Source organism: Ptychodera flava, chromosome 9, assembly GCF_041260155.1.
Source record: "Ptychodera flava strain L36383 chromosome 9, AS_Pfla_20210202, whole genome shotgun sequence".
Classification (NCBI taxonomy): domain Eukaryota; kingdom Metazoa; phylum Hemichordata; class Enteropneusta; family Ptychoderidae; genus Ptychodera; species Ptychodera flava.
The window spans coordinates 14579304-14602661 of NC_091936.1; the positions used below are offsets into that span (position 1 = coordinate 14579304).

At 38.5% G+C, this 23358-nt stretch overlaps 1 protein-coding gene across 1 annotated transcript; it reads left to right on the top strand.

Moving 5' to 3' along the window:
- Positions 1-6642: 6642 nt before the first annotated feature.
- LOC139140093 (uncharacterized) lies at positions 6643-19620 on the top strand. The gene is made up of 5 exons (XM_070709111.1): positions 6643-6783; positions 13892-13935; positions 14160-14227; positions 16865-17293; positions 17989-19620. The coding sequence occupies exons 2-5, from the start codon at positions 13931-13933 to the stop codon at positions 18069-18071; spliced, it is 585 nt and encodes a 194-aa protein (XP_070565212.1). The 5' UTR covers positions 6643-6783; positions 13892-13930; the 3' UTR covers positions 18072-19620.
- Positions 19621-23358: the final 3738 nt, after the last annotated feature.

Genomic DNA, 23358 nt, shown 5'->3' on the forward strand with positions numbered 1-23358 from the left:
TTCTATCGTCACCCAGTCAGTTGCGTTTACATCGCATGCAGCACCCGCACTAATATTGATATCATCTTGTGATGTGCTCGGCTGCTCTCGATCTTTCGTCCATTTGTCATCCGCAAGTTTCCCCGACTCAAAATTTAACATATTTGTTACCTTGGACACGTTTAGGTCCGAATTTGGACGTTTGAATCCATGAAAATATGCACCGATACCCGCGCGCCGATCAACCGATTGTTTGCATTGCGATACGCGTGCCTACATAATGCTAAAGCCGGAATTTCCCCAAATCCCATCATTGATGCACACAGTTCGCTACACTATGCGCTTGGGTCACCCTCGTATATCAGTATATGTGGACGTCTTTGCTTGCTGTGTTTTGTGCGCGATTTCCGCACTGTCAGTAACTTTTTCAAGGTAGACGATATAGAAATGCACAATTTGCGCAATCGCGCAGTCTACAGAAAACCCTGGAGTGCACTCGTCATTTTTAGCATTTTAACTCACTTCATCAACAATCATTTGTTTGCCTGAATTGTTCTTTGTTTCCTACAAATGTATATTTTTTCTTCGATTTAGTTCAGTCTATCATCTTTTTTAAAGTACGTTCAAAAACTTGCCTGATAAATTCGTATGTACATTTTTTCACTTTAAATCAACTATTTCCTCTCATTATAATAATCATAGCCTATTAGATTTCCAGAGGAGCTATGCTTAAGGCTAAATCCTGCACTTATCAATTCATCTCACATGTTTCAGTTCATATATCCGTAAAACTTACCCGAAAAGAAGAGCCACAAGTTCCGTCGAGATAATAGACAGTGTGATATCCTTCGTCATTTTCCACACATTTTTCTACGGCCTCTGAGAATGCTGTTAAGATGTTTTCCATTTTATACATGCAAATCACAGATGAGGACTCCTCATTCGTATATACCGTGAACAGAATCTCGTCTTCATCATCGAGTGATAGTTCATTGATTAAATCCGATCCCGGTCTTGAAAGATAAGCAGCTTGTATGACATATCCGTCATTATTGGTGCATTTTAATCTTATTTCAGTAAACGATTCGTAATAGGACGAACTTCTATCGTGACAAACTCGAGCTATTTTCGACACGCGTTCTGAATAAGGATTTGACGGGTCTACTTGCTGTGTATTGACGAAGTAAGTAAAATGTCCATGCGGAAATGTGAACAAATATTTGATTCTAAAGTCATGGTGAACTCTATCATGTGAAATATGTATTTCCGTTTGAAAATCGAACGATCTGAATAAATTTGAACTATCAAGTTGCCTCCCACTGACAAGGGGTCGACCAATACCAAGTCCCGTACTGGTTGTTCCGACGTAAAGCATCTGTTCGTCATCATAGCCAGGTGCCACTATGCCTTCAGTGGAATCGTCGGCAGTTTGTGCTGCAACATATGTATCTGAGGATTCTACGAACGATAGGTCTTCTGCACGACGATGTTCACAAACACCTAGGTAACTTCCACACACCACTAAATTTTCGGCAACGAAATTGATGGCAAGAATCTTGTTATGGTTATCGCTTACACCATCAATTGGTCCTGTTGATCGGTTGTAGAGCAGCTTCAAATCACTGTTCAGTTTGTAGACACTGTTCACACCGCCGACGTAAACATCGCCATTAATATGAATAGCCATATGCTCAAATCCCTTCGAATGGGCATCTGTGAAGTTGCCAACCTTGTACTGGTCAAAACAGTGACTTGCACAGACAACCATAAATAGCACAATCAGTGTCGTAGATGGCCTCATGATGGACTACGTATTAGTCTGAGAAGTCAATGGAGAATTGTTGTAATAAGATAAGTGTTTTCACAGGTACATTTTTGTGTTGCCATAGTATCTCAATAGTTAAGCTATAGTTGGCCTACTTGGTGTAACTAAAGGCTTACAAGCTTTCACTGTTTATGGAGATCAAGAGCTCGTTCGATTTTGCGTTCGAACACGACCAACAACAATCATGATAGACAATCATACCAAGCATGAACCATGACAGCGATTAACGTGATTACAATGAGAGAGTCCCTAACAGAACATCTTGTGGTCAAGGAGTAGATTAATCTGCACAAGCACGTATGTTATCTTTCTTCGGCGCCTCTGTACATTTATTCACAAATTGCATTTAATTCAGAGAACAAGAAGGATAAGAACAAAAAGTTCAATAACTATTCACATCAAAATTGAACGGGCGTATATCAGTCAACGTCGATATATAATCGTATGTATTTGAGGCTTTACACCCTATGAAAAAACGATACAGCGATTTGCGTGACATTTTTATGCAATATAGGAATGAAAATAATATAAAAAACAGGCAAAGTAATTAGTGAAGGCTTTATTCCTATATCAACGGGAGACAATATCACTGTTGATGTCAAACCTCTCGAAATAAAAAAGAAGCAAATTAACGCGTGGACTAGCATAACAAAATTTAGGAGATTGCCCCTTCTGTCGAGCAGCCAAGCGTACGACCGTTGGTGACCTTGAGGTAAGGTCACACAATTACCTTGAGTACAGATCTATCCTGCGAGGCCAAAAGTTTGGGAAAAGAGCAGAATTCCCCGGAATTAGGGTTAGGATGGAATCCAAGGCCCAACCGAAGGAAGAATAACTGAGGTGAAACCCCTGTCCTTAGAGAGAGACGGATAGTGTTGAATTGAGTAAGACCTCTGAAGCTTTGGCTTATGTTCAGGACGTGTTCATACTACTTTTTTGAATTGATAATCGGCTCTCGCTGCAGAGTAAAAAACTATTTAATTTGATTGGGATTTAGTCTTGAACTTAAGTCGCGTAGGATGGATGTGTTGATCATTGTCGTCAACACTTTGAATCGGATCTTACCTTTGTTGGGCGAAATTTGAAAGATAGTTAGTGTACATACATTACCTTTAAAAGTACAAGCCCGTGAGACGCAGATCATATCAATCCGAAGAACTCTCTAAAACAATAACGCACTATGGTGGTTTTCAAAAGAGTAACGAAACAGGAAGCAGATAATAGCTGCTGCGCTGGAGAACAGATATGATAACGTCGTACAGGTTTGTACCAGCAAGTCGCTGTTTATTTTATATAATGTAAACACGATTGGAACTAATTTGGGATAATTGGATGGTGAAGTAATGCCGATTTAATCTACAAATGCAATCTAATCTGCTTTTCTTTTACATTACACGCTTGTTTTTATGAGTAATTTTCAGTATTGCAACATTCAGCTAAATTGCACTTAACGCTTTTGAGAAACTTGAAAAATCTGAAAATTCAATTATCCCAAATTAGTTCAAATCGTGTTTGTATCAGTCACAGTATATGCATGTTGCTATTGACGAATTTGCTTTAGATAAGGAACTTTATTTGATGATGCAGAACCACTGGTCCTCTATCAAAAAGTAACGATTGCTTATCAGCTTTTCAATTATTATTAAACTCTCATTATTTAGCTAACTAAGGGGCCGTTCGCCGTTAGTCGTAACACTCGAACCAAGGGTTACTGTTGGGCTAATTGGAATTATATCTGATGATATTTGCTGATATTGGGAAAGGATTCTAGATTATTGATATTTTAACTTTGCCGATTCAGTGCAGCTATATAAAAGGAATCCGTGACAAATTGCGGCCAACCTGTTTCAACATGTACAGCGAGACTTCAATAAAGGAACTTGAAAATAGATTTTTTTTGTTAATTTTTGTGGTAAGCTAAAATCTGTCGCATATTGAAATATACCCGAATTTCTATTTTCCATTTCCAATAGAAATTTGTCATTTCGAACTAAGCATAAAGGTGCTGCTGCGTGGCAGAAATCGGGCAAGCGCTCTGCCCAATTTATTTATCAGGCTGACGTAAATTGAACATAGGAAATACTGGCTATTTCCTATAATTTTCAATGTGGTGCAGACATGCGCAATGACATGTACCGCCGCCATTCCAGACAGCAAAGGGAGTCCGACGTAGTCAATAAAGATTACATTGTAACAAAATGTATCAAAAATTGTCCCGCGAATTGAACATACTTTGAAGTTAAGATACACTGACCGTTGTTTAAATTGACACATGCTGGCGTAATTAGCTTGAAACGAGAGAAGGCAGATCGTAAATGTCAGCCGTTATTCTAGCCCTGCCACAGGGACACAAAGCATTATCAGTAGTAGCAAGAGTGTAAAAAAATAATAAATTTATGTTTATGAATACTGTTTATAAAATTAAATATTTGTCATTATTGTATTCTTACAAAAGTGCCCTACAGCATTCAAATTCTGAATGGTGATCAGTTTTTATGCCACATTCGCGCAGTTGTACTTCAGACCCTGTTATTAATAAATTTACGAGTATGGATATTCTAATAAAAAAATTCTGTCATTATTGTATACTTACAAAAGAAGCCTACAACATGACACACTGAGATGATATGTTAAATTCTAGTATTGAAATAGAACAACAATCATGAAAATATGCCCATTGACATTACAAATAATACTGAGACTCTTATGCAAAACAACTTAAACTAGCAAAGCTAAAGAGTTACCAGTTGGCACTTGGTTTTATGCTGGCAAAGTTTCACAGTCCGATCAGCAACTGTAAGCACTTAGTGTTCTGTTCTAGCTGATTAGTGTCCGTTATCCGATCAGCCAGTCAAACGTTACTGATGCACACGGGACAGCCTTGTACACTCTTCACTTGAACCTTCTTCGAAATGAAGTTATTCTCCACATGCGGCAGCAGAACATCCTACAGTTTCATCCTACTGTGGTTTACAACCTACAACCCTTCTTGCTTCGCTGTTTTGGAATACATAGAGTCCATATAAACAAACTATGTATGGCCACTTCTACAGTTTACGACGCTCCCTTGAAATGTACTGAGCGTTTACATGTTTTGTACTTTCACAAACACTTGAAACAGTTTCTGATTACTCAAACTTTAACAGTCATAGTTCTAGTGCGGCAAACAGTAACCTGGTGGTATGAATCTCAGCCAATTCGCTTATGAGTGTCAATTACGCTCTGAGTTACTTGAATCAAAACGAGTCGAATTGTGGAGCCTCTATCCTTATACTTCAGCTTTTAACACGGATCGCCTTATATGTGAACTGCCTATAGATGTATGTATATTTGATAACAGCTGACTGTCTCTAAATACAAGTGTTTGTGAATCAAGGAAACGATCGCATGCTAAACACAGCTACTGTGGGCGCCGTAGACAGTACACGTGGTTTTTTAGCCTCGCCTTAGCTAAAATCGAATGAAACGACAGTGAACTGTATTGGGTATCTCATGTGTGAATCTTTGAAAAAAACGGGGTTAATAGGTATAACAACAGAGACTGAGGCCAAAAAAATCAGCAACAAAAGTAATAAAATCTAGTGTAAGGATAAGTTCATAGTAATTAAGATGACGAATTTGTACACCAAGCTATGGAAATCTGAATGAAATAAATGTTAAAAGTAGTAATTGAAGCTAAGATAGGAAGAAACTGAAAGTACTGCTAAAAGACTGATAAGTACTATAGAAAATTAAGTTTGAAATTCTAGCTAAAGTATAACTACCGTTAACAAGTCATTGACAATGAAATAGTCTCGCTTGTAATCGGAAATTTGTCAGTAGAAGTCAATGGCTTGTTTACAGTAGTTATACTTTAGCTGGAACTTCATTTTCACTTTTGGTAGTATTTTGTGGTCGCTTTCTCAAAGCTTTTAGCTGTACTTTCAGTTTATTGCTATCTTAGCTTCAATTACTACTTTCAGTCTTTATTTCATTCAGATTTCCTTAGCTTGGTGTTGTCAAATTTATCATCTTAATTTTCCTTTTCACCTTATTCGATTTGCCCTCATTATATGCAAAAATCGTAGCAATTTCTCTAATACTTTCACTTTTTCCACAAAAATATCCAATATGCCTTGCTTTTCGGAAAAGGGGAAGTCGTTTTCGTTGCGTTTGGTGTAAGAGCCATGCATTGCTTGCATAGAAAATTGTCTATGGAGCATTTGTCCCTAACCCTTGACGACAATAGCCACACCTCGTAAGTGAAAGAGGCGCATTCTTGGAAGCAACGAGTCTTTCAAAAAGCCTCATTCAGCATGCTAACTGAGTGACAAATGATTTATTCACAATCAAAGGAAAGGGGAAGTATTTTTCGTTGTTTTTGGTGTAAGAGTCATGCATTGCTTGCATACAGAAATGCCCAACAGTTCCTATTAACTAACCCTTGACGACTATAAGTACGTTTGGCGCATTCTTCGAAGCAACGAGTCATTCAAAAGCCTCCTTTAGCATGCTAACTGAGTGACAGAGTCCATCCACGAGTACGCTGAAGTGCCTGGGGGTCAAATGTACCTACCAGAACGTAACACCCTGTCCTCGTCAGAAGGGTTGCGTGCATTTCAATTCCGAATAAAATGCATAACTTTACTGATATTAGTATTAAGACATGAGGGGAAATCCAACTAAGACAACATCGCTGCAACTGTTGGTATCACATGTATGAAGTGATATATATTTATTCCTGAATTGTATGATATCCCCTATTTTCAAGCCAACCCCTTATCATGATGGTCGTTTCTTTTAATTGGACGGTTGCTATTCCTTACAAACCTGCGGGGGGCATCGTAAATTTTTCCACCTATAAGGTCTTACATACACTGGAGATCCGCATTCTTGGTAACTGGACTGACAAACAGTACGTCTTGAAAGAGAGCGTTCCCGTGAGATTGTAATCCTTTAGTTCTTGAGAACTGACCCTGTTTTCTCAGTTGGTAATCCGGGCAAGTCAATTTTCTGTTTGAAGTTTGATGGTCTATATCACTACACAAGTTGTCAATAGAAGAGCGTATACCTCTATACACTTTCTGTTGAATTAAAGATGTCAAGCTTACAGTAGGATGATCTGGCTATCTGAAACCTGACTGATCGTTTACAAGTGAGTGATAACTGCGATTATGATTATTTTATTCGTACAGCAAAGACTTGTACAATACATTTTCAATCATATTCGTCAAATTTTCCCTGCTTGGCTCACAGATTCCTTTGTAAGGTAATGAAATCGGCATATTATGGGACGTCTAAAAATATATTTTCAGAGACAACCTGACTAGCACGGCCACTCGTAGATGCTTCATAGATAGTCACTCTCGGAGATGATGGTGAAAAACCCGCTAGCTCGAGTTTAACCAAATTTTTGAAGGACTTAGCTTGGGCTTAGGTTATGATTTAACAGGCGAAATTACCCATTTCACACCCTAAATTCATCATATTCTCTCGACCATCTCACTGAATGTTCTCCACACCTTTCACCATATATATTGAATTATAATTAATATTAAATTTAAATAGGCTTTAAATGGTAGAAGTATGTGTTGCTATCTTAATAATTAAAGTGTTCGCTCTTAAAGTCTCACAAAACCCCTTCTACAAGGTGAAATGGCCAAACTGCGTAATAATATTTAAAAGTGAAACTGTTTCCATTACACCTTAAACGGGAAGTTACATGACCGTCGGCGCACAATAGGAGGATTACTGATGACGCAGCCATTTGCATACACTGGGCGGAACCTTTTTAATTCTCATGTATACGATGGTTTATCCACAGGTCACAGCAGTCAGTCGCCGTGGGTCGGTGGGGTTCTTTGTGCAATGGTTTGTTTAATCTAATTTATTAATTTTGACTGTGATATTTCAAATAAAGTTTTCAAGTCCAAACCGTGTGACTGCTTTCTTTATTAGCCCTTATTAGTCCTTATCTCCTCTCCAACCTGTGCACATACCGCTTTAATTGCTCCTCAAACATTGCAAACTTGCTAATCGGCTGTCGTATCAGCGGATTAATTGATTAAGTCAACACACAGCCGTCCCACATTTTAGTGAAACAAGATAATGGGTGAAGATCACAGACATGGTACAAAAAAAGCAAATCTAAGCAAATATAGAAGTCAATCGAAAAATAAGACTATCGAAAGCATTACTGTATTACTATACTAATGAACTGCTACATGTCAATTTACGCCGTCTAAATTGTTGTCTTGGGCCAGAAAACCAACCTATATTATTGAGTCGGCCGTGGTCCGATGTCGTTCGTCAGGGCTGAAGTCGTGAGTAGAACGTAGAACCTTTTAACCTCAAAACTGTTATTTCCAGTGCATTTCAAATCAATAAGTAAATATATTTCCCATAATGCTTTAGATGTTCTACAAGATCAATGTTCGAACTTTAGGCCCAAATGAGCCAACGTTTAAGAGCACGCTGCACGTCCGGTTACAATCAATTCCACAAATCAAAAAAAGATTCAATTTGTATCCTTTTTGTAACAAACGATGAATTCGAGTAAATCCTGTACAGGAAGAGCTTGAACGGCACGGTATCACGTTTCCTGGCTAAGCAGCTACAGACTTCCTTAGTCAATCGAGATGGTAGCTTCAGTGAAACTGGGACAGCATAAACCGAACAAACACCGCAGCAGGCAGCTCAATATAGAATGCTGCCAACCTGTTTGCCAGTATTATACACCTTATCCATGTTATTCGATGCCACCGTCATCACTATAGGGAAAAAGTGCGTGACTAGAGCGAGAAACTGACGCTTTCTCGCAATCGGTGAGAATCTGTTCTTATTCTCACTGCTGTTGGTGAGAAAATTTTAATCTCCACTGGAGATTGGTGAGAAATGCATTTCTTGGCGAGAATCAAGTGTGAGAACAAATTCTCACCGGTGAGAATGGAAATTCGCACTAAGTACAGCGAGAATTAAAATTCACTGTCGAGAATCATCAAGACTCGCCTTTCAGAGTCTTTATGATTCTCGCCAATGAACGGCGAGTCTTGATGATTCTCGCCAGTGAATTTCAATTCTCGCTGTACTTAGTGAGAATTTCCATTCTCACCGGTGAGAATTTGTTCTCACACTTGATTCTCGCCAAGAAATGCATTTCTCACCAATCTCCAGTGGAGATTAAAATTTTCTCACTGACAGCAGTGAGAATAAGAACAGATTCTCACCGATTGCGAGAAAGCGTCAGTTTCTCGCCCTAGTCACGCACTTTTTCCCTATAGTGACCGTCATCACTGTACGTCTATTATAAACGTACAGATGAAATTCCGACGACACCGTCATCGACTGTGCCCGACTTGTCTGCTCCTTCCCCGCCAAACACCACAGCTGTACCATATGGCCGATTTGATCTCCTATCCCGGGTAGGCAAAGCACGGTGAAATTTTGGGGGCAAACTTTGATTAGGCTTGGAATATCGGTGAATATTCTTCCTCGTTGGTGTCATTCAAGGCGAAAGCGACAACTTCACAGGAATTTGTGCTCATTATTGAGCAGAAGCGGAGGCAAATTCAACTCGCTTTTCCATGTGGACACAGTAGACAAATTTCGAGGATAGAGGTTTGCGACATTGGCACCTTAGGCATTATAGGATAATATTATCAAAGTTCTCTCAGTTAGGGGCTAATATTAGAGATTGGGAAAGTGGCTGATGCCAGAAATACTGTTTATTTTATCGGATATTTTTGGATAAAATAGATAATATCGTCTAATATCTAAGTTTTGGCAGCGTAGATGGTAAGGATGAATGCAAACCAACATCAAGTACCTACCGCGAACGCCCGAGGAAGGTCAAGCTACCTGTTGATTAGTCTAGTATTATATAAGTGGTTTTGTCGAGCTCCTTGCAAGATTTTCAAGCCGTTTTCGCTCACGAATATTTTAAAAACTCAGCTTGTTTAAATGTTAAATGAATACAGCAATACTTCAATCAATTTTCAAAAAAAATATTTTGTATGAAAAACGTTGAAACCCTTGCTAATTTTCGGCGAAAATGATATTAAATAAATGCTTCCTTAATAAAGTCACTCAGGTTTATTCATATTCTATTCAATAGCAAGTACACCCTCTTTGCTTTCCCGCTCTGCTAAGCGATCTGTATAAATATTATGTGTGGAGATTCCTTGATCGTGTAGACACAAAATCAAGTAACTAATTGATTATATTCTTGTGTTTCCGATGTAAAATTATACATAATTATGATCAACTAATATATCAGAAATAACGCGCTGCCAGACCTTCTGTTCTTCATCTTTGTACCAATACCCACCAAAGACCAGGTCAGCAGCAAAAGTTTCGTTCAACTGAAAAAAAAGTCAAAATTTTTTTGCAGCTGCTGTACACTAAATTTAAATAACATCGAACAGAAACTTGTATCACTCCAAAGGTGCCTGGACGAAGAGTGCCTGGACGAAGAGTTGATGCCCCGCAGCTTACAGATAAATTTACGGGCAAAATGCCAGTTTCTTCAACAAGTGGCGAGAGGTTCGTCGGTACCTACAATTGCTAATCGGTTCATCGAAACGAAAACGAGCAGAAAATAGACCGATATATTTCAGTCCATTAATCAAGCGACACAAACGAGGGGAAAAGAGTTAAACTTCTCGTTAATGAGTTCGTTGAAATAGGAACAGGAACATGAACAAGGCAAATCGCTACCACAAACACGTTAATGAGCTTCAAAACCACTGACCAAACTGTCCTTTTCAGGGGCACAACATACTTCAAAAAGAGAACACTGAAAAGCAATACAAATGACAGAGAACAGAACACAGAAATAGGGAACGAAAACTCAACAAATCATTAAAACACACAAATGAAAAAAATCCGGAACACCAAAACAAATACAATGCACTTAGGAAATATCAGCCGTCACTGAAGGAGAAGCTTACAAAACACGATTTCATCAAAAAACGTACCGTTAGAAATACTGACCAACAATGAAGTAACAGAGCTTGCAAACGGCAAAGGCATAAAACGTATTCCAATACCAAAACAAACCCTAAACAGAAAATAACTACTTTGTGATTTCAACAAATACAGTCAAAAGTAGAAAATCATAACAGCACCCATTCAAATCAAAATCAAAATGGACTCCCCCAACAACAGAAAACGCAAAACTTGAAAGGTATCTTGGTGCGACTACACCCAAGTTAGGTGCGGAATTGTGTCTATGTCCCTGTTCAAAACTCTGTGTATTTTCAATGGCAACTAAGTAAGGTAAACACGAAAAGACACAGTTAGACACAGTTAAATTACGATATTTAGCCCGATCTAAATAGCATTCTAAACTTTCTATTTTAGCTGGAGTTTAGATTGCCTCTGAGGTGTTAAAAATAATTTATTCCAGCGATATGTCCGATAATTATGATATTTAGCCCGATATAAATAGCGTTCTAAATTTTCGAATTTACCTGGAGTTAAGATCGGCTCTGAGGGGCTAATTTTTCCCCCAACGATATATCCGAATAATTACACATGTAGTTCTCTTTATCACATGCACAAGCCAAGTTTGTCGTCTCCGAACAAAAAATACGGGATTTATTCTCTGGTCGTTTACGTCACGACAACCCGCGTCTATGTCATCAATTTTGGTGCGTCAGACCTTTTTTTTGTCGATCTTCGGTGTGCTCGTAAATATGTAAACAAACAAACATTGCGGCCGATGTTTCTCCCACGATCAAAAGTCATGTAATGAAATCGATATTTTCAAAGACTACGACATTAATAATCCTAACAATGTAAACACAAGAGTGTACCGCCTGTATATTCCGAAGGAATTACGTGAATAATTTGCGGCAACAACGAACTCGAAGCTGGTCGCGTATACCGTGGGTTCTGTACGCATTGCAAACAGGGTCTGGCGCGACGTTTACAGTCTTCGCGCCGTCGAGATTCAGTCGATATTTGTTCCCGAAAAATAGCGTATCTTCGTCTGTGATCAATTTCTAGGACTATGCTATCTTTGAAATAGAGTATAACTTTACGGAAGGTAGCCTACATGTATACCGTGAGCTGTCATTTGCTCCACATACGAACGAACGCGAGCGCTAACGGCGTAACGCACACGACGGACGACTGGAAATGATTGACAACTTGTGCACCGCGTACTGATATTTATTCCTAAAGTAGTTCAAAAGTTTAAACGCGGAATCGTCATGGGAAAACTTATTTTATTTTGCAAAAAATAACGAATTCTTGGCTTGTGCATGTGATAAGTACATTATTCCCTAATATTTTTCTTCGTTCAGCTCGGAAAATACTCGTGACGTAATGACCGTGTCACCACTCGTCTTCGACTCGTGGTGACACGGTCATTACGTCACGAGTATTTTCCTTCGCTGAACGAAGAAAAATATTGGGGAATAATATCTAATTGTCGACTTGTTCTGTGATGTGAGACATTGTAACGCGTATTTCAAAATACGTTAGGTTCGAAGACGACATATTGTAGAACTAAGAAAATTATGTTAAATACTAGAAGGGCAATTAAATTTTGACTTAAATTTAAAAACTAAGAAATGCGACCTACAGTCTTCAAGGGTCTCTGATCTCTCGCGAGTAGTGTGGTCGTACATAGCTGTATGGGCGTGCCAAATGACAATAATTTGGCAATCGTCAGTCATAATGGAAGAATAAACCAAAGACCCTCATTTTTACCAGGATGACTTTGAACAAACTAATGGAAATGCGTTTTTCTATCTTAATCGCTCACAAACCATAGTAAAAAATAACTTCTCAAAGAAAAACAAATACTCGAGTAAGATTTACTAAAGGTGACAAAGACTACGCTTCGCCATAAGCTACTCGAAGAGCAATGTTTACGGCAATTAAACGATGCACGCATCACACATAAAATAACTATGGTCGTTGCGGTAACAACCCAGAGAGTGACCGTGGATAAAACCAATTCAGAAAAACAAAATATACGATGCAACGCGAAATCAAAGTTTGCATTGAAAAGAACAGAAGGAACGTGAACGTTCAAGTCGCCACTGGCAGCCCCCTCCCACCCATGTCCACATACTTTTTGTCTACCGCTACCTTTCATCATAGTTTTAGAGCATGGGCGTGTTTGGGTGTCTCGAAACTACAGTAATACACGACCCAGGGATCTTGAAACCTTTTCGCGCATGGTCATTTTGGTTCTGGTCAAAGTCCAACTCTATCACCAGACAGTTGCATGCCCTGGCCAAAACTTTGCTGTCAACCAATTGCCGACGACAAGAACAGGATGGTATTTAAAAGACGAGATATGACAGACTGTTTCCCAAGAATACATATTATACATATTTCTAACCGAAAATCGTCGTTAAAAATTAACAAAAACGTTTTTAAATATCCGAACATGCTTTCAATAGTTTTCGTAATTTTTCATTTTTGTCATAATTTATGAATGTTAGCGAGAGGATATGGTGGTTAATGTTCACATAAGCATATGTGTTGTCTATTGGTTAGTTGCTCTCGCCACAGATTGGGGACTGAAAACCCTTTGTGCTGATCATAGTCGCATTGTACCTTTATGGCTATCATAACTTGAAGTGTATTTTTCTAAAGTAACATGATTGGAACTAATTCGGGATAATCGGATGTTCATTTTTTCAAATTTACAAAGCTGAATTTTTCAATATTACAAATTACTCATTAAAAAACATGTATAACTTGGAGAGAAAAGCAGATGAACTTACACTTGCACAGTCACCTGTAATCTAAATATGCCCATATATGGTCAAAGGGGCGTTCCTTGTATTCAAAATGCATATGTGAGGGCGCTATTTTTAAAAAGCGGCCACCCGCTTAAATTTGTGATTGGTTAGTTTCTCTTTCCATGGTAACTGTGGCAAAATTGGAACAGGTGACAGTATACCTTACTTCACTATCCAATTATCCTACGGTAGTTCCAATGGTGTTAAGTCTAAATTTTCTGGCTATGTATTTATTCACTTTGTTGGTCACCTAATGAAAAACATTTTTATCATGTCAACTTTTGCAAAAGTTTATTGCTTTCGTATACAATAATTGTTCTTTTTCTCTTTCTTACTTTTGTGACAGTGATCAAGATATATACATTGCTGCGTTTACGGACAAAATATGAGGTAGACAATCTTAGTTTCTATTGAGTATTCAAACAGAGATAAGGAGGAAGCTCGATTACATGAAGTTGTATCTCTTGGTACTAATGGCAGGTTGTGCCAGTTTCGTCAGCGATGTTTTTCAGTAAACTCTGACATACGATGGAATTTACGTGAATCTGATTTTTATTTTTTCTGGTTCATGTATTTATCTATTTTCGTTATCATATAATTGTAATTTCATTTAGAGTCAAATATACACTGGTGCTGCTGATAGCTTTCGGAGTGTGCATGAACGATTGCCAAGCATTTAACTGTAAGTTAATCAATATTCACTTTGAGATCTCCAGCTGATACCGACACATTGTTGTGTGTGACTGTGTGTGTGTGTGTGTGTGTGTGTGTGTGTGTGTGTGTGTGGAGAGGAGATGAGAGAGAGAGAGAGAGAGAGAGAGAGAGAGAGAGAGAGAGAGAGAGAGAGAGAGAGAGAGAGAGAGAGATTAAGCTTTTATTTCATTCAGGCATTCACAAAAATTGGGGCGAGGGCTGGAGGAATCGCCATTTTAACTCCCTCTCGCTAACCTAATTTGAAATCCGATCCCTCTCCATGATTAAAATTATTCAAGTCCCGCTCTAAGTAAACAGTATTAAACTTAAGCTTTTGATATCTTTTTACAGTAGTTTTAGTCTTTGTATCTCCACACTTTGGTTTACGACCGATCTCCCATGTTTAAATATTCACGGTTCAGCTTATCGATACGATATGTACACATGTTATTGACATTTTTGTTGCTAGCAGTTGCATAACAGTGCAGCCAGAAATTGAAATGTTAATATGCTGTATATTCATACTCAAGTAGTGTTAACAAGCTACATGTTATTTTTAAAATGTTACAAAGAAAAAATTACGTTGATACATACAATAAAACTGTTGAGAAAAATATCAAGTTTCGTGTAGCTACTGATCATTCACATCCTATTAACTTGTTATGGCTAATGTATTTATTCCAAAATTAAAACTGATTTCCTAATCATTTCCAATCTACCATCAGTATGTAAAATCGCTAAATTGGACATCCATATTTCAGAAAGTGTGATTCGTATTCCGTTTTTTCGAGGCATTAAGTTGTGGTTTCAGTCATGGTTTAGTTTCTTCTGTTATTATGGTTAAGATGCTTGTTCTGTGTAACAATTAATAGATGTTCAAAAGACAAAAACTTTAAAAAGACGGTGAAACCTCTTTCAGAGAGCATTTTAATTATTAGTCAGAGTGCTCGTGGCATTGTTTAGTTTGGATATTAAGCGTTTGGTAAATTTGATAGATAGATAGATAGATAGATAGATAGATAGATAGATAGATAGATAGATAGATAGATAGATAGATAGATAGATAGATAGATAGATAGATAGATAGGAAAAAACTAAGTAAAAGTAATAAATCTCCGTCATTTACCTTGTGGAGGCCCTGACACAGCCCTGTGATACTGGTCTGTGTCAACAGAGACGCATATATATGCACTTCAATCACAGTGTATACAGTGCTCTGTGCTAAAGGTATGTCACTGGGCCTGGGACGACTACTGTGATGTTGTAGTACCTTTAGAACATGACTATAAATACAGAACTTCCAATACACGACAGATTTCAAACAATTTATTTTGTTCTGTTCTGTATATAACGCATTACTGTAAGAGTTAAAGGGATATGTCAGGGCTACAGATTCAATTTTTGATTTTTCACCAACAGTTGGAATGAATGGTTAACATTACCAGTGAGGTTCTGTGATCTACCACGCAATGCACAGTTGTTGTGTAAATTGGGGTACACTGATAATTGTTTGATATTAAAAAGTTAACTGACAAAAATCTTGCGTTTCAATTACTTACATACTGAGACAATGTAAAAGTGGCTGTTCTGTCAGTGTTATTATTACTACTCTTTCATCATTCCAGTGGCATGTCTGGTGGAAGTGACTTAACTTGGATATCATTGGCAGTATTTTTGCCAAGTATATAAATCAGGTTCTTGTTCTTATTGCTGAAGGATCATGAATTGTCCTGAATTCAGCTTGCCAACACAGCATGTACAAATGAATATCGTCTGGAATCTAACATCAACAATAGTTTAAACATGTGTAGGCTTTGTTGACGAGTTGAATTTTGTGTTTCAGCATGCTCTAGGGAGATAACATGAAACTGCGGTTGATAAATTGAAAGATTGAAAAAAATTATTAACATTTATAGACCTACTTGTTGTTTTTCTTATGCAAATTCAATGGTATTAATATTGTCTTAGTTTTTTTTTTAATCGAAGTCATTAAATGCAAAATATGATTCCAGAATGTGTTTAACTAGTATTGATATTAGAGCAATCACATAACATTACAATGATATTTGTATTGGATCACCAAAATGGTGGAATCTGAATATGAAAAAACAGGGAACTACAATGTTTTTGATGCCATTGTATACCAAATGCAGAAGTTTCACACTTCCCTCTACTACATCCAGAACTTTGAAGTCCCGGCTAGAATTCCTCCAACCCCTCCCAGTATTTGTGAATGCAGCCTCATATTACCATACACCCTCGAGGGGATATGATTGTATATGCAATTTTCCCAACAGGGGTTGCAATGCTCTCGCAAAATCGGTGTCTTAGTTTCTCCGCTTAGCAAGCATGATGATATCGCACGGTAAATGTCAGCAATTATAATACACAGACAGCATGCAGAAATCTATAAAGCTGTGAATCAGTATTTGTGGCCCACTTGCCATGTTCGCATGGCCATTGGAAATCATTGTCGCGAGCCAGTGCATTATTTCTTCACCGCCAACCTATGCAAAATTTAAGCTTTTTTTAAAGGTAACCTGTGCCTGTGTTGCCTTAAAATGGCCGGGGTTCCGACGACGTCGAAAACTTGAGATGATCTCCTTTGTTTTACCATCACATATAGTTATAACGGCTTTAGATGTCCTATACAAGATCACAAAGTTTGCCGTAGAAGGTATAAATGCAGGCGTGACCGTCGTTTCTGAAATCGAGAATTTCTACGACGAAGCGGTAAGCATTTTAGAAGATGGTCAGACTCAGACTAAGACGGCATCGACCGATTATACTGCCATTCCGTATGTGTTCCTAACCAACGCCGAAGAATTTGAAAATGCAACTTATAAATCAGATCGCATGCCATTGGTGTTGAACAAAACTGTTGACGTTTGGCCAAACGCAACAACGTCCATCAGCGGATCTATACAGCTGACACCTGAATTATGTAGTGGCACGTCACACTACACACATATTTGTGTGATATATCGGACGACAGACGCTGAGGACAAGTTGGATAATGATGCCTGCACACCGTTTGACGGCTGCACCACCTCAGGTGAGGTTGACAAGAATTTTTCACCGAATGAGGAATCTCTTTATTTCAGACACGTCACGGTCGTTTGTTTGTTATCCGTTTACTCAAATTAATGACGCAATTGACGAAATATCTCAATGATCGAGCCTAAAATATTATTTTAAGGATATTTCAGATGTAGCACCAATTTGAAATGCTGTCACAATCCTGAAAAAAATGATTAAGCATCAACTTGTTCCGTGTAAAATTATCTAACAGATTTATTTCTGTAACGGTAGCTTCGTATTCGCTCCTGGCCACTTGCATACCAAATCGGCGTTTTGCATTTTACGTCTGATGTTACAGAGATATTTGTGCATGTGTCAGTAAATCCCGGCGCGTGTAGAGCGTACTGTCAGCTTAATCGTCATCAAAATCATCATTCCATGAAAATCATTACTAATTAAAGAAAACAAATCGCAGTATTCGAAATTCTCTTCAAGCAGGTTAACAATTCCAATATTAATCACATCTGAATAACTACGGTTATATCATCGTTTCCCATAACTTCTGATTAATCATAATCAAAATATAATCAAACTCATAATATCAAACAGAAACATTGATACGAAGTCAAATAAGATGACTGGGTAGTATTATCTTACTCTGAACACGATCCAATGAATATTTAGGGTTATTTAATCTCTTCTCAATCGCCTATCCCCTTGTTCATTTAGGTGCCACTTCAGCCAATATCGTTGGATGGTACGTGATGATTCCATTGACGATTGCAGCCGCCGTAGGATGGTTCGTCCAGTAACGACGCTCGTATGATATCAGTCAAGGAGCAGTTTCCTATTTCCCCACGTTCGTTTAGTTCGTGTCCACTCGCGCGTGATGTTATACTCTAGTATTCAAATGTCTTTTACTCGTGAACTTCTGAATGGAATTTAAGAAATCCGCATGCATACAATTCTTTTATTTTCATATAGTACATTTTATTTCTTTCTTTCATAGTTCAGCCAACTGAGAAGTTTCGAACTAAGTTCATTCACTCACGTAATCAAGCTTTATGTAGCGTGAATATCGAAAGGGGTATAGACAGATTTTCCATCCCTATTGCAAAATTTCGACAGGTTAACTCCTATACTAACAGTATTGTTCTTAAAACAGTGCTTTCTGTCTTTAATGGTCTAACCGAGGAGCGTCTCGAACTAAGGTCACTCACTCAAGTCCACTCTGGAGAGAAAGTTAAACACAAAAGAGTTATAAGTGTTGCAAAGTACATGTATAAAGCCTTTTGCTCTTACATAGAAAATGTTTAACACCGGAAAAACTCTCAGAATACTGTGACATTATTTTTCCTCAGAAGCCCTCTTGAACTTGAAAAAATCAATGCATATTCAGTGACATGACTGTACGAGATTTTGAAACTTTCTTCATCTTCGGTAAATTTCAACGAAAAGGACATTATAGGACATTTTCCAAAAATTATCGACAAAGAAACGTAAATCTCAGTTGGATTTAAAAGAATAAACTCTTTAAAATTAAGGTTTTACACGTTCTCTTTGATTTTCCAATAAAGCCATTCTGATGTATTTCTCATGTCTTGTTGAGTAATGCCATTGGTAGTTCAGCTTTTGAAATTAACGGACGTGAGTCGTGGTTTTTCACATACTTGCCAAATGTTGAACAAATGTCAAGAAGCTACAGACACGAACAAGTGTGTCTGTATGACCAAAATGTTGAAATTTACCAATGAAGAAGTTTTGTGCATTCACAATATTCAACCCCAACAAAAGATCAACACATGACCAAGGCAACTTGAATTTCACCCCCTCATTTCCGATTTTATCAGAAAACTATCAATAAGTGATACAGTTTTCTTGTTGTTAGGTTTAAAAAACTCTTACGACGGAAAAGAATTTGTTCAAGAAACATAATATATCATTTGATTCATTTTATCCTGCAAGCTCAGACCTGCGTTTACGGTATCATCAAATGTGAGATACCTTAGAAGAGACAAAGGGTGATTCATGTTCAGAACGAAAGCACAAAGCAAGCAAAACTCGACCCTGCATTTGCCATGTGCCCGAAGTGCGCCATAGGTGGCAAAACCACGAGCTTCAAGCGCAACCTATATTTACTAGCAGTCGCTTGTGGCGCACTTCGCGTGCTGAGCAGAGAAGCAGATTACGGGGTCTGGCAGGCGAGACCAGCCAGCTCTTGGCTCTTGCGCAAGTATTTTGACATGACGTAACTCGTAAATAGCAATATCGACCGTCTATAACATGTTTCGATAGTCATACGTTGCTTGATTTCAAAGACGATACAGTGTTCGTTATTGGCATATGGCACGATAGTACGTATGTGAAGACCTCAAAGTGGTCCCTGACTTCAAAGTGGTCCCCATCCTAAATGTCCGGTAAGATAGGGGGTTAAACTCAAGTCTGACGACATCTACCGCATAATGGACGCTTTTGTTGTCACACGGACGTTTCCGATGTAATATCAGCTGCTATTTTAGTATTTAATACCTAGAGTTGGGAAAAATGTACAAAATAAGGGCTGAGCACAGAATTAACAATGGGGAGGGCTAGTGTCTATATCAATCATGACTTATCTATAAATGACTCATTTGAAGTCATATCTATATTTGGAAGTCATTCTTATCGCTGCTCGTAAATACATAAACGGATATGAAATACAATTTGCAGCATTGCTGTGGCGTATCAATCGCACTTGCGGGTCAAAAATTCATCGCCACAAGCCAGCCCATAGACATTTTTGGTAGTTTACTTCGACCGGTACTATAACACTGGTCAGTTCACGACCCGTTGTCTACTTCTGCTAGCTATCTCAATAATATAAACATGTATTTTCAACCGTTTTCCCGTGAGCCGACGTCCACGAATTCTGCAACGTTTGCCCTCTCGCGTAATTGAATACTTTGGGTCTGTCAAAAGTTCAGAACCGAGCAGAAACAGTCGACGGCTCGTAAAAAAGCTGAACTTATAGATGTTTCACATTCAACATAATTAACGGAAGTAGGAGATGAGTCATAGATAGTCAGAGATAAAGTAGGTAAATGTTCATTTATTCAAAGACTAAGCTATTTCATTATTTTGCGAGGTAAATAAAAAAACCGATTGGTGTCGCAGTAAACTACAGAAAAGGTCTATGTTCTGAAGCGATATCCCATGACACGAATGCAATCTATAGGCCTCAGCATTATGCTACGAATGCACAGAAGTAAAATACACCAGAATAGGGCTCGAGGCCAATATTTTAGGGGGATTTTTTACAAAGATATCAATACCTACCATAGAAAGTGACGCGATTGAAGTAATACATTACCTAAAAGAAGTTGAATATAGCAGGCGGAGCGTAAAATTACACGAATTTTCACGGGACACCTTTGAAGTCAAGAGGACGCTTTTGAAGTCAAACTGATTTCTTTATTCTTTACTAAAAGTTTGAAAAAACAGGAAGTGTAATGTTGTCTTATTTATACCTGATACTTAACAGGTCGCATATTCAATTCTAAAATCAAAACATTCTTTAAACGATATTGAATACAGCACAGAGAGCGTAAAATCATCACAAGTCTTTGGGGACCACCTTGAGGTCAAAGGGACACTTTGAAGTCAAACTGATTTTCTTTATTCAATACCAAAAGTTGGACAAAATCAAAGAAGTGTACTATAGTTTTATTAATACTTGATACTTCACAGGTCGCATGTTACATTTTTCAAGTACACATTCTTTCTTTAACATAAACGATGTTGAATACAGCAGAGAGACCGTACAAACATCCCAAGTTTTCGGGGACCACTTTGAAGTCAAAAGGACACTTTTGGAGTCAAACTGATTTTCTTTAAGCAATACTAAAAGTTGACAAAAATCCAAGGAAGTGTACTATAGTCCTATTAATAACTGATACTTCATAGGTCGCATGTTACATTTTTCAAGTTAGAACATTGCTTCAATTACGCAAAAGAAGTTGAATAAAGCAGACAGAGTGTACAATCATTCGATTTTCCCGGCGGGGACCACTTTGAAGTCTAAAGGACACTTTTGGAGCCAAACTGATTTTCCTTATGCAATATTAAAAGTTGGACAAAAAAAGAAAGTGTACTATAGTTTTATTAACACCTGATACCTCACAGGTCGCATGTTTCATTTTTCAAGTTAGAACATTGCTTCAATTACGCAAAAGAAGTTGAATAAAGCAGACAGAGTGTACAATCATTCGATTTTCCCGGGGACCACTTTGAAGTCAAAAGGACACTTTTGGAGTCAAACTGATTTTCCTTATTCAATACTAAAAGTTGACAAATATCCAAGGAAGTGTGCTATAGTCCTACTAATACCTGATACCTCACAGGTCGCATGTTACATTTTTCAAGTCAACACATTCTGTCTTTAACTTAAACGATGTGGAATACAGCAGAGAGATCGTAAAATCATCCCAAGTTTTCGGGGACCACTTTGAAGTCAAAAGGACACTTTTGGAGCCAAACTGATTTTCCTTATGCAATATTAAAAGTTGGACAAAAAAAGGAAGTGTACTATAGTTTTATTAATACCTGATACTTCACAGGTCGCATGTTATATTTTTCAAGTAAACACATTCTGTCTTTAAAGCGCAGTGGTCGTCGCGCCGCGCTTGCGTGGTTTTTTTGTTGATAAACATAAATTTTTGTAAACATAAGTCTTCTCAACTTCATAGGAGTGAGATGGGAGCAGTCCCCCACTTTGTTAAGGCCTTTGTAAGACTCAACATCATGCAATAGTAAAATATTAAGATCGGAAACGAACTTCAGTGGTATAAACTCGTGTAGAGCTACGAACATTGGGACACTACACTCAGCACATTATGTCGCTGAGTTCACTGTACGCAGACACAGTGAAAGCTTTGATCGCGCGCCATCACGCTGGTTATACACAATGCTATGTACAGTACAGTGAAAATACATAACTAAAATGATCAACATTGCCTATGTAGACCAGCAACAAGCACAATGCCTAACACAAAAATTACACTCAAGACCATGATCGGCTAGCCTGAGCAGGACACGGGAGATGTTGTTGGGAGACGGTCACCGCGTGACGTACACGGATATAGAGAATCCGGTCCCACAACGTACCGGCCGGCCCGCGACGACTTGGCCCACAACCAACTGTTGATCACCATGTCTTACTTCTCCTAGTATTACGTGGTAAGAAATAGTAATGTCAGGAAACAATAGACAAAACGAGCGGTTTTTCGCGGCATTTGGCAGGAAAATTGCACGGCTACACCGTGCATAGACGTATCGAGAGATCCTGTGCCCCGGGCCTGTGCACGGTCATGGCAGTGATCCAACCGCTAGCTGGTGTAGGCCTACCGGTGCTGGGCAAACTTCGTTGTTGTACCTCCTGATTGCCGGGTAGGTCTGAATCCTCTTTCAAGTGAGATAACCCCCCACATAACAAGAAGACCTATGGAAGGTCCTTCGCTTGACTTGATACCTGTACTCAGAATTCTCGTTTGCACCCCAAAACGGGGTAAACTTTGTTGTAGTTTAGTTGGATTCTCCACAGCCGAGTGTAGCGCGCCATATACCCGGTTTGACACGGACGTTCATACAGACCACGGAACGGAACAGATGCAGAGATGCTTCTTGCTGCAGCGGGCATTGCTCTGCGAGCTGTAGATTTCTGTAGTTTGAGTTGTTGTCTTTGTACAACTTGTTGTACTCCTGTCGGGCCTCTTGAAATGAAAGCTCTCGTCCTTGCTAGCGATGTCGAAAACTAGAGCCCCGTCGTTGATAGTCTGTTGGCGTATACATGCGTACATGCGTACGTCTAGCTCTATGGCTCGAGCGATAACAGTAGCCGAGCCCCATTCAACTGATTCAAGAAAATCATGAGCAAATGTGATCTCAATCCAGCGTGCAATTATTGTTCAATATTCAGCAGATATTTAACTTAGATTAATTGACCTTTTATTGCGTGTTACATTTGGTTAGTTGGTATGCTTGTGACAGATCAGCTGCCATTTAACAAGCGGCAATATCGCAAACATTACAATCAACCGGTAACATGTGCGGCGTTCTTGGATT

What these genes read in the sequence shown, in the direction of transcription:
- LOC139140093 (XM_070709111.1), top strand. An exon ending in CGATTGCCAAGCATTTAACT is followed by an intron (nt 14,228 to 16,864) that starts GTAAGTTAATCA and finishes CATCACATATAG; the next exon opens with TTATAACGGCTTTAGATGTC. An exon ending in TGACGGCTGCACCACCTCAG is followed by an intron (nt 17,294 to 17,988) that starts GTGAGGTTGACA and finishes TTGTTCATTTAG; the next exon opens with GTGCCACTTCAGCCAATATC.